This window comes from Vespula vulgaris, chromosome 5, assembly GCF_905475345.1.
Source record: "Vespula vulgaris chromosome 5, iyVesVulg1.1, whole genome shotgun sequence".
Lineage (NCBI taxonomy): Eukaryota > Metazoa > Arthropoda > Insecta > Hymenoptera > Vespidae > Vespula > Vespula vulgaris.
Window position 1 is genome coordinate 6424705 of NC_066590.1, and position 12838 is coordinate 6437542.

The 12838-nt window shown below is 39.1% G+C and overlaps 1 protein-coding gene and 1 long non-coding RNA gene across 3 annotated transcripts in view; one reads left to right on the forward strand and one right to left on the reverse strand.

The window, feature by feature from the left end:
* The window catches only part of LOC127063681 (uncharacterized), a 33114-nt gene extending 20276 nt beyond the window's left edge, over positions 1-12838 (reverse strand). For both annotated transcript variants that reach the window (XM_050993724.1, XM_050993723.1), the window contains exon 1: positions 12278-12838. In XM_050993724.1, the coding sequence (XP_050849681.1) occupies positions 12278-12315 (38 nt within the window). In that variant the 5' untranslated portion in view covers positions 12316-12838. The remainder of the gene's footprint in view (positions 1-12277) is intronic.
* On the forward strand, positions 877-3775 carry LOC127063696 (uncharacterized). The gene is made up of 2 exons (XR_007781454.1): positions 877-2655; positions 3242-3775. It is a non-coding gene; the product is annotated as an uncharacterized LOC127063696 (long non-coding RNA).

The window sequence follows — 12838 nt, forward strand, 5'->3', positions numbered from 1 at the left end:
GGAAACTCTTCTACGAAATATCCGCATTCTCTCTTTCTCTCTTTTTCTTTTTCTTAATTCTACGACAGGTTCGTTAAAAAAAACTACGGCGAAAAAGAAGGCGGGGTCGAGCAGCGCATTAATGTTTTTCAATTTTCATGTATATTCAAGACTCGCCTGGCCGCCGATCGTTCCAGTTTCGCGATACTAATTGCGCTCGTTTTGCCCGTACACGGGCTCTCCGAGCTACCGCTATCGCTACCACTACTGCTGGTACTGCTGCTGTTGCTGCTGCTTCTGTACATACTTTCGAGCTAGAGGGAGAATGCACTCGGAACTCGTTGAACTCTCTTTCGAGTATGTACTTCGGGAAATTGCGACGAAATGCGATGTGTACGAAAGAAAAGGAGCAAAGGAAAAAATAGGGAAAAAGAGAAAATGTGTAAAAGTGTCAATGGAGATTGTAGGAACTTGATAGATTTATCAAATTTCAAATTACGATGTTCGATCAAATCTATGATCGATCAACATCGATCTCTCTTATTTCTTGGCATAAATTCACGAGAGAGAAAGAAAAAGAGAGAGAGAGAGAGAGAGAGAGAGAGAGTGCGAGCAAGCGATCACTCGTTCGTTTTTCTCGGTGAAAGCCATCGAAACTCGACTCGAATCCCGGAGGCACGTTCTTCGCGATCCTCGATATTCGGATCGACAATTCGGCTAACGAGCAATTATCCTCTGTGTCCGATATATGCACGGTATTAAAGTCGCATCGCTTCGATGCACGTTACGCATCCGCTGAGAGAAGAGATCCCATCGTAGGAATTAATTGTTCAGAAACTACAGTTATCCATGGTATGTATGTCGCCTCGTGACCGTAGATATTCTCCTTCCTTTTTTTTTTTTAATTCATTTATTCACACAGATCGCAATTTGTAACTTTAATATTGTTAAACGCACTTTGTTTCGTTTCGTCTTTTATTTCGCGTCGAGTAGTATAAATAAGACATTCTCTACAAATTCCAATCGTATCAATTAGTGCGATAAGTTATTAGAGTTACGTCGAACATTGCAGTTGATTGTTGCATTGAGATTATTTGTTTCACTTCTTTTTTCATACTTCTTCTTCTTACCAACATTAATTTCGCGCATAAAGCAATTTTACTATACGCATTTTCGCAATAGCATAATACAGGACGAAAATTACAGGAGAAACAAAAGGTGCGATCTTGCGTGTCGTAAAGTTCCGAGAAATCGTTGGATTCTTTTCCGCGCTGCTCGGCACGATTCCACTTCCCTTTATACGGCGAATAATTGTCAGTTGTATATATCCTAATCCTAATGTGGCTGAGCGCGCGGTTTTCACCGAGTTCATCGTATAAGGAAAGGAAAGTTTCTAGGCGTCAATTGGTCGATCCGAGTTCGTAACAAGCTTGTCGTTGTCTTTATAGTAAAGTTTGAAGGATAATACGTAAGATCAATGCGCGTTATATAACGTTTATATATGTATATGTATACATATGGTTAGATATATAAACGCGAAGTTACGTCTATTGACGACGACGACGATTCACTGTACATCGTCGTATGTACACATAATTTAAAAGAGATATAATCTCGGCAAAGAATTCGATTCACAAGTCTTCGTCGATCCTCTCAAGATCATCGACCTCTTTCCGTCTTCGAGTTAACCTTGATCTCCCCTTCCTTTACTTTCCGTCGAATCGGAAATCAACTCGTTTCTCTCGAATCATCGAAATCCTTTTGGTCCTCCAGTGAAATTAAAATAAAAGAAAAAAAAAAAAGACAATGAAAGAAGAAGAAGAAAAGAAAAAAAAAAAGGAAAAAAAGATCGACTCTAAAAGAGAACGTCAAGAAAGTTTCACTTTCCTTTTCCTTCGTCCTCGCTAACGTTTCTCATCTGTTGGATTTGATCTTTCACCGGAAGACAGGAACAGCGAAAGTTTGCTGGACCATATCAACGATCCATCCATTCGAAATTAATAAGATGAAACGAAGTAAAACGAAATGATCGATTTCTTTTTAATATATATACAGTTAATATATACATAGTCAGCCTTAGCAAAAATAACGAAACAACAATGATACTGGTTTATGATAAAAAAAAAAAACTATATACATATTTATATAAAACTCCGTAGCATTCTAGCGAGAAACACTAGCGCGAGTCGATGATCACGAACGGAGTGAATCGACCTTTAAGCTCGATTCTCTCTAAGTATTATTATTGTAAAAGCGCTCAGGGATGGGCGTTAAAAAGAAAATGCGTGAGGCAAGGTTTAATTACCGATTTATTCCCAGCCACGATTTCGATCTATCGATCTATCGATCGAATCTTGTTTCTTTGAAACATATTTCATCGTCATGGTAGACTGAGCTTGGAAAGTTAAACTGGAGATGCTCTCTTGGAAAAAGAATACAAAGAAGAAGAAGAAAAAGGAAAAGAAGAAGAAGAAGAAGAAGAAGAAGAAGAAGAAGAAGAAGCAGAAGAAGAAGTTGTGGCGAGAACGGCAAACGATCGGCACGGCGGTCCTCTTATCGGTGTGCGATCCTAACGCGTCGTGGATATAATTTCCATTCCGTGGCATCTAAAGAGATAACCGACTGGGTTCCACTCGAGATTCCGCTAATACTGCTTGCGCGAACGCTCAGTGTGAGGTAAGATTTTTAAGTGACCTTTCCCATGACACACGTACGCTCTCGTGTATTTGTATTCCAGCTGTTGCTATATAAAACGATCGTCGAAGCATTTTACTCGCTAACGTGTAAGCGTACATATGTGTGTATTCTCCTTCGCGAATCCACCTGTACATGCGTGAGAAAGAGACGGACATTGAAAGAAAAAGAAGAGAGAGAAAGAAACTTAGCGTCACTCTCTTTACGAATACGTATATATATATATATATATACGTTTGTTCGTACGTATAAGTACATCTTCCTCTGCTTCACTTCCACTTTTCGAACGACGTAACACCGTCCTCGCAATCCGTAATTATGCAATATTCCTCTTCTTCGTTACTTCGTCATCTCTCTTCGATATCTCGAATTTTCTCACGCACCTGAATTTCCAATACGGCCAGTGGAACACGTTGCAAATTATATATATATATATATATATATATATATATATATATATATATATATGTTCATGTGTATGTTTGCAGGAAGGGTTTAAAGACAGCTTTTACGATCGACTTAAACGCGTCGTTAAACGGGAACTAATGAGTTTACCCTTTTTACGCAGGTTAGACTTCGTGATCTACTCGTTCGATATACCAATCTCGAAGCGACCTTTTATAGTATTGTTTCGGAACTCGCTCGAAATGCGAGAAGAGAAACAATAGCCCGTTATACACGGGTGTTACAGTTCCGCCAATCGTTCGAAAGATCTCTGTCAGAAAAACGTGGATTATACTGGCGTGAAATAGAAGAGGTAGGAGAAAAAGAAAATGATGACGATGATGAAAAAGAAGAAGGAAAAGAAAAAGAAGTGTTGGAGGAGGAAGAGAGAACGTGGCTCTCAGAATTGTCGAGCGAATGGTGCGGCAGGTGTTCGAGTTTCGGACAACAAAAGAGGAAGTTGCTGTTCGATTGCACGTGCAGTCGACTGTTCGTTACTGAATAAATTTCTATTTTTTGTTTTTAATTTTTCGAGCTAACGATAAGCTACGGATGGTATTTATCTATCAAAAATTGGATATATATATATGTATGTATACTATGCGAGAGATATATATTTACGAGAGATAAATACTGGAGATAAATCATTTCTAAATTACTATAATCGTTTTATTTTTCTAGATATTTTTATAAAAAAGAAAAAACGAACGAACGATAGAGAAAAGTGCTCGCCGAAGTTACAACAAAAAAATAGAAAGTAAATCATCGTGGATGAGTTGAAAGTAATATCGAATCGGTCGTCTCGTTTCAATTTATTACCGATTTCCCGGCGTCTCTTGAACGATCAGTGCACGCTAGCGCGCGCGGAAAGAACGTCTCGTCGTAAAGTTTCGACGTTTCCCACGTCGCCGGCTCGTAATTCACCACGGGAAAAGAAGTGGTGGCCGACGATTATGAAAACGGTGAGTGTAAGTAGGTACGCGTGAAAATCGCTCGTAAAATCGCGACTGGGTAAATCGAGTGTAGTACGTTGTTGTACGTACTTACATAGGTACTTTGCGTAAAATCGTTTTTATAGAAAGCACGCATTTATAGGGTCTCTCTCTCTCTCTCTCTGGTTTATCGAGCGGAAGTAAGGAAAACGCGGACGATTAAATTCGCGGTATAATTGTCGGAACTTTCGCTCGGAAAGAGATTTCAAACGAAAGTTAACAAACGTTATATCGATTGAAAAAATCGAATGGAAATTGATTCGAGAATGATCGAAGGTATAAAAAAAGTAAAGGACAAAAGAACGAAGAAAGACAAGAAAGAAATAAAGAAGAAAAAGAGGAGGATGATCTCGAAAGGACTAGGAAGAAGGAAGTTACTGGAATACGTCGAGAGACGTATTTTGAGATAATCGCATGCGGCTATAGTCGTTCCTCCAAAGGATGGCGTATCTCCCTTGACTAAGGCCAATTTAAATACCTATCCTTAGCAACGTTCTCTTCTTTTCCTTCTTTCCTCCTTCTCCTCCTCCTCCTCCTCCTCTTCTTCCTTTTACCTTTCCTCTTCTTCGTCTTTTTCGAGCTCCCGCACGGGAGCTACCATCTTCGGCTCGAGCGGATAATTACGCGAGTTAATAATGACTTACGAAGTGCGGAGATTCGTTCGTTTGCTTAGTACCAATGATATGCGTGCTCGCCGTATGTGGTTGCGTTAAATCCCATCGCGCTAATCTCCCTTGAAGCACCCTGCTTGCTTTGCCCTTTCCTTTCTTCTCTTTTCTTCTCTTCCTCTTCCTCTTCTACTACTACTTCTTCTGCTTCTTCTTCTTCTTCTTCTTCTACTACTTTTTCTTCTTCTTCTTCTTCTTCTTCTTCTTATCCTCGCATACCTTCGTTCCTTTTAACGTTCTCCTTACGAGGTATACTCTTAAGTTTACTCGCGTTTCTCACGGCTCGACGACGTAGAGACGTAAGAGAGAGAAGACGTAGAGTCGAACGTATTTAATTTTTATTCTTCTTAGACTGGAATCTTACATCTTCTTTTTCTTTCTTTTTTCTTTTTCCTTCTCTCTCTCTCTCTCTCTCTCTCTCTCTCTCTCTCTCTCTCTCTCTCTCTCTCTCTCTCTCTCTCTTTTTCTCCTACCAATTTGAATCGCTCGCCATTGTCATTTCTCATAAATATGACGGACGAAGTAGGCCGACACTTTTTCTCTTTCGGCTGGGTTGCACAGCTTGGCCCCAAAATCACCGCGTGAATTACGAAACTTACGGCCTTTGCGGCAGTCTTGACTATGCAGGAGGACCTCTCTTATTATACGTCCTCCTTAATGCATAATGTCGCGGTTAATGCACTGTTATTGCCACGATCGTATACACGTTTCCCTTCTCCCTTATTTCTCTTTCTTTCTTTCTTTCTTTTTCTCTCTTTATCTATCTCTCTTTCTCGTCGTTTAATAGCACTATCTCGTTCATAATCCCATTCCTCGCTTTGTTGTCGACTCCCTTCGAAACACTAGTTAGTCGAAACGATGAATGCTAATCCATGTCAGGGAATGTCGTTCTATCACGGAAACATAATTACCGTTTTCTTTGCCATTCGACTTGCTTCGAATATCGAGAGTAAGAAATATCTAAGAAGAAATAGATAATTCCGCGTAGCGTAAAATAAATGAATCGTCAAAATCGGTATTATATACATGGTCATTTAAAATCTCTCCTATGATTCTTCTAACTTCTATTAATAATAGCCTTACGGTCTTAGAAAATAATAGGATAATGCTTGGAGATCGTAAAAGCGCATTAGGCTTGCTCGACTCGCTTTTACTTACGTAGCACCGAGTGTTATCATGTCAGTACGTTTGGATAATCCTGAAGGAGATATTATTAAAATGAATAAAACAGCTTTCAGAATGTGAGCGATCGTTCGTCGAGAAAGATTATATCTCCGTCAAATAATCGATAATAATTCTAAAGAGTCAGTGAATAAACGAAAGAAAGAACGAGAACAAGAGAGAGAGAGAAGGTTCGTGTGGTCATCGACGTGTACTAGACAAGATCGTTTTTATTTTCCGAACGACATCGAGTGTGTTTTACGCTTATGAACGACTTCCTCTCCATCGATCTTCCGGGTTTGCACGATAAATGCTCGAGACGTGGGTCGTTTCTCGAGCGAACGACGTTCCTTGCGTTCCGCGCCGTGCTCGGAGCATTCCCGGAGACCGCTCGGAAATTATACATCGTTTCTCTTTGATTTCCTCTAACGATCCTACCATTTCTTAATTCTCCGTCTTAAGATTTTCTCTGGGAAAATTATAAGATATCAAGATTATACGAAGTTTCGTTATTCAAAAGGATCGAACTTGAACGTATGAAAAATTTTTTAAATTGTCCGGTCGATCTATCGATCCTACGTAGACATTGATTTTCTCTTTTTTTTCTTTTTCCTTTTCTTCTTTTTTATAATATAATAGGATAGGGTTTCAATCGATCTATCGATCTTAAGCGAGCATCGATGTCTCTGATTTCTTCGATAAAGTTTCAATCTTATCGATTTAAAACCTGATTGTATAGATATATTGATATATGTACATCTATACTTATATTTATATATATATATATGTATATATATACTCATCTGATCAAGATAATCGTAGTTGATCGTTTAACGGTCATTTAGTAGCGATCCTACGTTAGATCGTAGAAAAGTCAAACACCTCGGAAACTCGTCGACAGGAAATATCTCGTAGCTTCGAGGCCGTACCTTTCTGCGAATCGATCGCGAGATTTCTCGATGCGTCGACTTATAATAATCCTTCTCTTCCTTGTAACTCTCTTAACTCTTCCTCGACCTGTTCTATCAGTCTTCTTCTTCTGCTTCTTCTACTTCTTCTTCGTCTTCGTCTTCGTCTTCTTCTTCTTCTTCATTTCTTTGCTCCCTCTTCCGGGTTCTCTACACTAGTGAGCATCATCTACCGATATGGGTATTGTTCCTTCTAAGGTAAAAACAATACCACGAAAACTCTCTGCCTTTCTATTCTAACGAATATTAAAGGTTACATCGATTTCTATTTTTTTTTTTTTTTTCCATAAAAACTCACATATTTAGATAGAACATTTCGTATTTTCTCCATATATTCCTTGCGAATCTATTTCTTTTCTATTTATGTATATAAAATATTTATTTCTAAAATACGATGGTGTTTCGAAAGTTGATAATTATCGCTCTTCTATTTTATCTTAATAAATATCTCTAGTAAATATAATAAAATCCATTTCTTCCATCTATTTCTACTTTCTTTCTTAATCGAAAGGAAAGTAAATGAAATTTTTTACATAGGTAGATATGTAAATATCTGTTACATATTATTCTGCATAGCTATGTTCCATATTATCTATATACAGTGAGAAACTTCGCTATTTGCACAGTAGAAATATGAAAAATGTGGAAATATATTCCTATTGTACAAATACTTAAATTTCCCATTGTATATAATAATATCTTACATTACATATCTCTCTCTCTGTCTCTCTCTATCTATCTATCTATCTGTCTTACATTATTTATATATTATATAATATGTAAATATATGTTTAGTTTAATTAATAATTACAATAAATGCATATATAAATTACTTTAGGATTGAGCAAGAGTCTGACTTTGAGAATGTTCTCAATTTGTAATAAACGAAAGACATCGATAAATTTCGAGGAACGGAAGCAGATATTCGAACTTCGGAAGAATCTCAGGAGTTCGCAGAAACTTCGTGGACCATTTCCGTTTGATCAATCTTCCGGGTGGCGCGTAAGTAAATACAAGAACGTTCCTCGTCCCGGTATCCGATATCGTTCGACGAGTAAAACGAGTTTCGGTACCGACATAAACGGACCAGACCAGGCTGAGCTCGCTCTCATGGATGTTCGTGTAATCCTATAGGAAACCTTCCGCGAGTTTCACTTTGCAGTTCTCCGTTACCGGATCGTCGTCGTTCATGCTCCCTATTCGTCAAAGATATATATGTACGTGAATGCTCTCGTGCATCGAAGAAACAAACGTGATTAAAAAAATCTAATGGCTTTACAATACTCTTCCAAGCTAAAAATTGAACAAGCCAATATAAATACTACGTAAATCTAACCGCTTCGTGAAAATTTCACAGTTAAATATATTACGATTTAATTGCTTTTATTTTCGAAATACTTGACTACGTCGAAGTAACAATTGAAATTAGAAAGGATTTAGCGATGTTAAAAAATTTTCAACGAAGTTAAAAATTCTATTACGACTATTTCATAAATAATTTATTACACCGAGATTAAAAAAAAAAAGAGAGAGAGAGAGAAAAGAGAAGGAATACTACAGCTGTGTTACGAAATTCCCAAAGAAGATAAAAATTTAACAATGAAACATAGTTTTTCGACCTTCCACTTTATTTATGCAGAATTACATTATGTTTGTATAGAACGTGTTACTCTCACGATCGACTAATTTTACTGAAATAAAATGAAATTCACATCACGAACCGTGCTGCAGATACATACTTATTTATTTACGTGCCGGTAGCATCGGAAGTTTCACGAAGCTCTAGCTTCGTGTGAATGCACTTTTAACGCGTCTAATGCGGGCCTAATACCAGCCGTTGACCTTATTCTTTCCGCAACGCTCAAAGTATCACGTTCTTATCTCGGCAAACCAAAGAGAGAGAAAGATAGAAAGAGAGAGAGAGAGCAAGAGAAAGAAAGAGAGAGAGCGCATGACCGGTTACCGTAGCCATGACTTTTTTTCCATCGTCCTCCAGCATCGGTGCTCCAGTTAGACGCTCATTCCTGGTTCTTCGCAAGAAACAATGTTCTACGTGCCTTGACCGTTTTAAATATCGAAAATGTAGAAACGTACAAAGGAAAAGAAAAGCAACTATTCTCGATTTGCATTTTGAATGGAGTTAACGATAACTCGGCTACGTTAAAACGTATTTCTTTGAAAAGAAAGAAAGAGAAATAGGATAAAATAGTAGTTATCTAATAGAACGACAGTTAGATATAAAGCTTTGATAAAATTCATTGTTTCATCTAAAATAAAAAATGTATTTATTCATGCAACTCGGACGGTATATATATATATAGATATACATATGTACATAAGTGTCAACACGAAAATCAGATGCAACCTAGACGCGCGATATAAGCCCTTACAACTATAGGTCCATATATGTATATAATATACATACGTACTATATGTCTACAGATAGATATATATATTTAAGTGTCAGGACGAAAATCAGACGCAACCCATATATATATATATATAGGTGTTGAGGTAACGCACGATCAGTAGATAGATATGCGCAAGGAAAATGCGAACGGAGCTTCGATAAATTCCAGCGCGCGATCCTCGTCCTCTACATCTTGTTGTACCGACGGAGAAATTTATACGTCGCCAAGAAAGAAAGATGAAGGTCGAAGGACTAGTACTTACATTCCTATACCACTACGATCGAACGATTTGTATCAAATGGATTGCACTTTGCCGGACCTCGTGTTTCTTTAACGATTGAGTCGTAAAACAACGGAGGACTTATCTCGATTGACTGCCTATAGCTGTTCGGAAAATTTAAATACGATGTTGTATACGGTGTAATTCAATTCTGAAAAATTCTACTCGAATCGGAAGCAAGTTTCAATCTTCGAAATCGATATATATCGAATTAGTCGGATATCGAATTGACTATTCTTTTCGAGCAAAAGAGAACGACAATATAAAAGAGATGACCAGAGAGAAAGAGAGAGAAAGGAAGAGAGATAGGAAGAGAGATAGACTCGTATCGATTACCCGTTTGGTGCCTTTGTATGTCTCCGTACGCGTCTCCTCCGCGTTGCAGTCATTCTTATCGATTGAAACACGGGGATGCACTTTGGGCTCGCAAGTGGGGCTCGCAGATAGGAGGGTAACGTGGTGGGAATTAATGCGGAGAGTGACTAAGCGCACCATACTCGGCCCCCTTCGAACGAGGGGCCAGGAAGGCTACGGATCGTTGTTGTTTTGCGAACGGCCATGAAAAGCTTCCAAGAGATTAGGATAACGAACGTAATGTCTTTACTTTGGCGTACGTTATCGCCGTCATGGCCGTATAATTTTTTTTAATTCGAGCATATATTTCTCATGAGATATTTTTGAGCAAAAAAAGAAAGAAAGAAAGAAAAAGAAAAAATAAAGATAAAAAACTCGAACAAACAGAAACGCCTCATATGCTCTTCGTATGTATCTTTTACGTTAGACTCGTTCTCGATTCAAATATCGCTTCGTTAGCCTCTACCAGCCACGACCTTCATCAGTTGATATTTCCCGTAATTTTATACGGTCGCACGCGGAGCAACGTCGTAACGTCGATTCGTTCTCTCAAACGATCGTGATACACAACGTATCGCGAAACATATATATATATATATATATATATATATATATATATATGCGACGAAGAACTTAGTAGTAGACACATATAGAAGAAGTCGATGGTTGCACGGAATGCGGTATCTTATTTTGCGCGATGCGTAGTAACGATTTTAATCTGCGCCGGGATGATCGCGTCTCTCGAAAGCGTATTCCCGACTGGAAAGAGATGGTAATAAAGAAAATGTTCGAAAAAAAAGATCGAGAGAAGGGAAGACGGATAGAGTTAGTGCGAGCGAGAGAAAGAGAAAGAGAGAAAAAAAGAGAAAGAAAAAGAGAGAGAGAGAGAAAGAGAAGGAGCGTACATACACGCCCCTTCGTCACGGAGAACAGGAAAGAGTCGCGGTCAATGGCTGCGGTATCCGCAGGTTCAAGGAAAGCGGGCTGGTCCGATTCGACACTGTGTTGTTCCAAGGGAACAGAACAGGTGACGGTGCTCGTGAAAATGCAGGTTAATAGAATGCCGTAGACTACCAAATAGCCTCTTAGTTTCTCGAACGTCGCTCGTAAGACGTTGCTTCTTATTATCTCTATCTCTTTCTCTTTTTCTCTCTGTCTCCCTTTCTCTCTTTCTTCCCATCTTACCATCTTGTTCACTACAAAAAACTCCAACGTTTTAACATTAGAATACATTTTACGTTTGTGAAACTTTCCTCTCCCACCTTTCCTTCCTCCTCTAACGAGAATATCTGGAACGATATTTCCGCATAATAATTCTCGCGATCGAAGCATTAGCATTTATTAACAAAGTTACACGTGCGTTCGTTCGTATGTAAAATAAATAGAGAAAGAAGGCAGGGATATATACATTATATATAAGGAAAGAGAAAGAGGTGTTATTTGCGTATTAGTCGCATTTCACGAGGCGCGTTGTACAAACGAGGGCGGTGACTCTGAAAACGAGAGGAGGATTGAACGAGGCACTTGTCCCGACAAAGCCGAGAGACCTTTATGAACGGATAAACGCGATTTGGGGAAGGTACTAGACGAAAAAAAAAAAGAAACCTAAGGGAAAAATAAAAGTGAAAGAAATTAGATACGACTTCATAGTGGTTAATGGCGAAGTATCCGTGGTATGTTTCAATTAAAAATGGGATCTTTGCCAAGGGTGAACGACGATGACGACGACGACGACGACCGAGAACAAGCTCGAACGAAATTGTGGCGCACGCACTTTTGGAGAAAGGGACACACCGGTCGTGTAGAAGCCAGCGCGAGTTCATTATCGACCGCGTATCGCTCACATGGAAACAAAATACACGACTCTTCCTTGTCGTCGTCATCGTCGTCGTCGTCGTCGTCTTTGTCGTTGTCGTTGTCGTTGTCGTTCGTCAACGCTAAAGAATATGATAAAAGAAACGATAAAATGCCATAACCAAGGTTATAGCACTTGACGCAACAATCGAAAAACGGAAGATTTTGAATTATTGTTATTTGCGACAATATTTTTACAGCCGTGGCTGGTACCGCCAAAACGGCATACCTCTGCATAGCAACAAACAAGTAACGAGTCTTTCTCTTTCTCTCTCTTTCTCTCTTTCATTCTCTCGCTTTCTCGTTAACTCGATCTCAAAAATTTCATACATCTTCGGTTTTGATAGAAAAGGTAGAACGGGCAAATGTTTGGGGCGCGGACAAGGAACAGGAAGCCATAAGGAAAGGGAGAGAGGGAGAAAGAGAGAGAGAGAAATAGAGAAGTTATCGATCTAACTGAGAGTTCCCATACCGGTGCATGAAGGCGGCAGTAGACATGTTACTATCCATGGGGTAGTTCCATATATATCTTGGCCCTGGAGCACGCCCTTGTTAACACTCCCAGACAGAAGAAGAAGAAGAAGAAGAAGAAGAAGAAGAACAGAAGAGCTAGCTTACGTTCGTTCGTTCGTTCGTTCGTTCGTTCGTTCGTATGCGTGTGTGTAAAAAAAATGAGAGACAGAGAGAGAGAGAGAGAGAGAGAGATAGAGAGAAACAGAAAGACAGAGAGAGGATATGTCCTCTCTACTCACGACGATTCTCTCCTCTCCTAGAAAAAGTTCACTCCGATGTTGTACCGATTTAAAAAATCTTTCATCGAACCGATTTCTCCCGACCGATTAACAGACCGTTCTACCGACCGATCGGCCGATCGATAGAGAACAATAAACTCGTCGAAAGTATGCGAAATATAAACAATAAAAAATATGAGGGAAGAACGGTCGCATCGACGAAACGATTCTATTATTCTCCACGCCTGCCAGCACCTGTGCGACCTGACAGGTTGAAACCGTCGGCTGGACTGAAGTCAGAA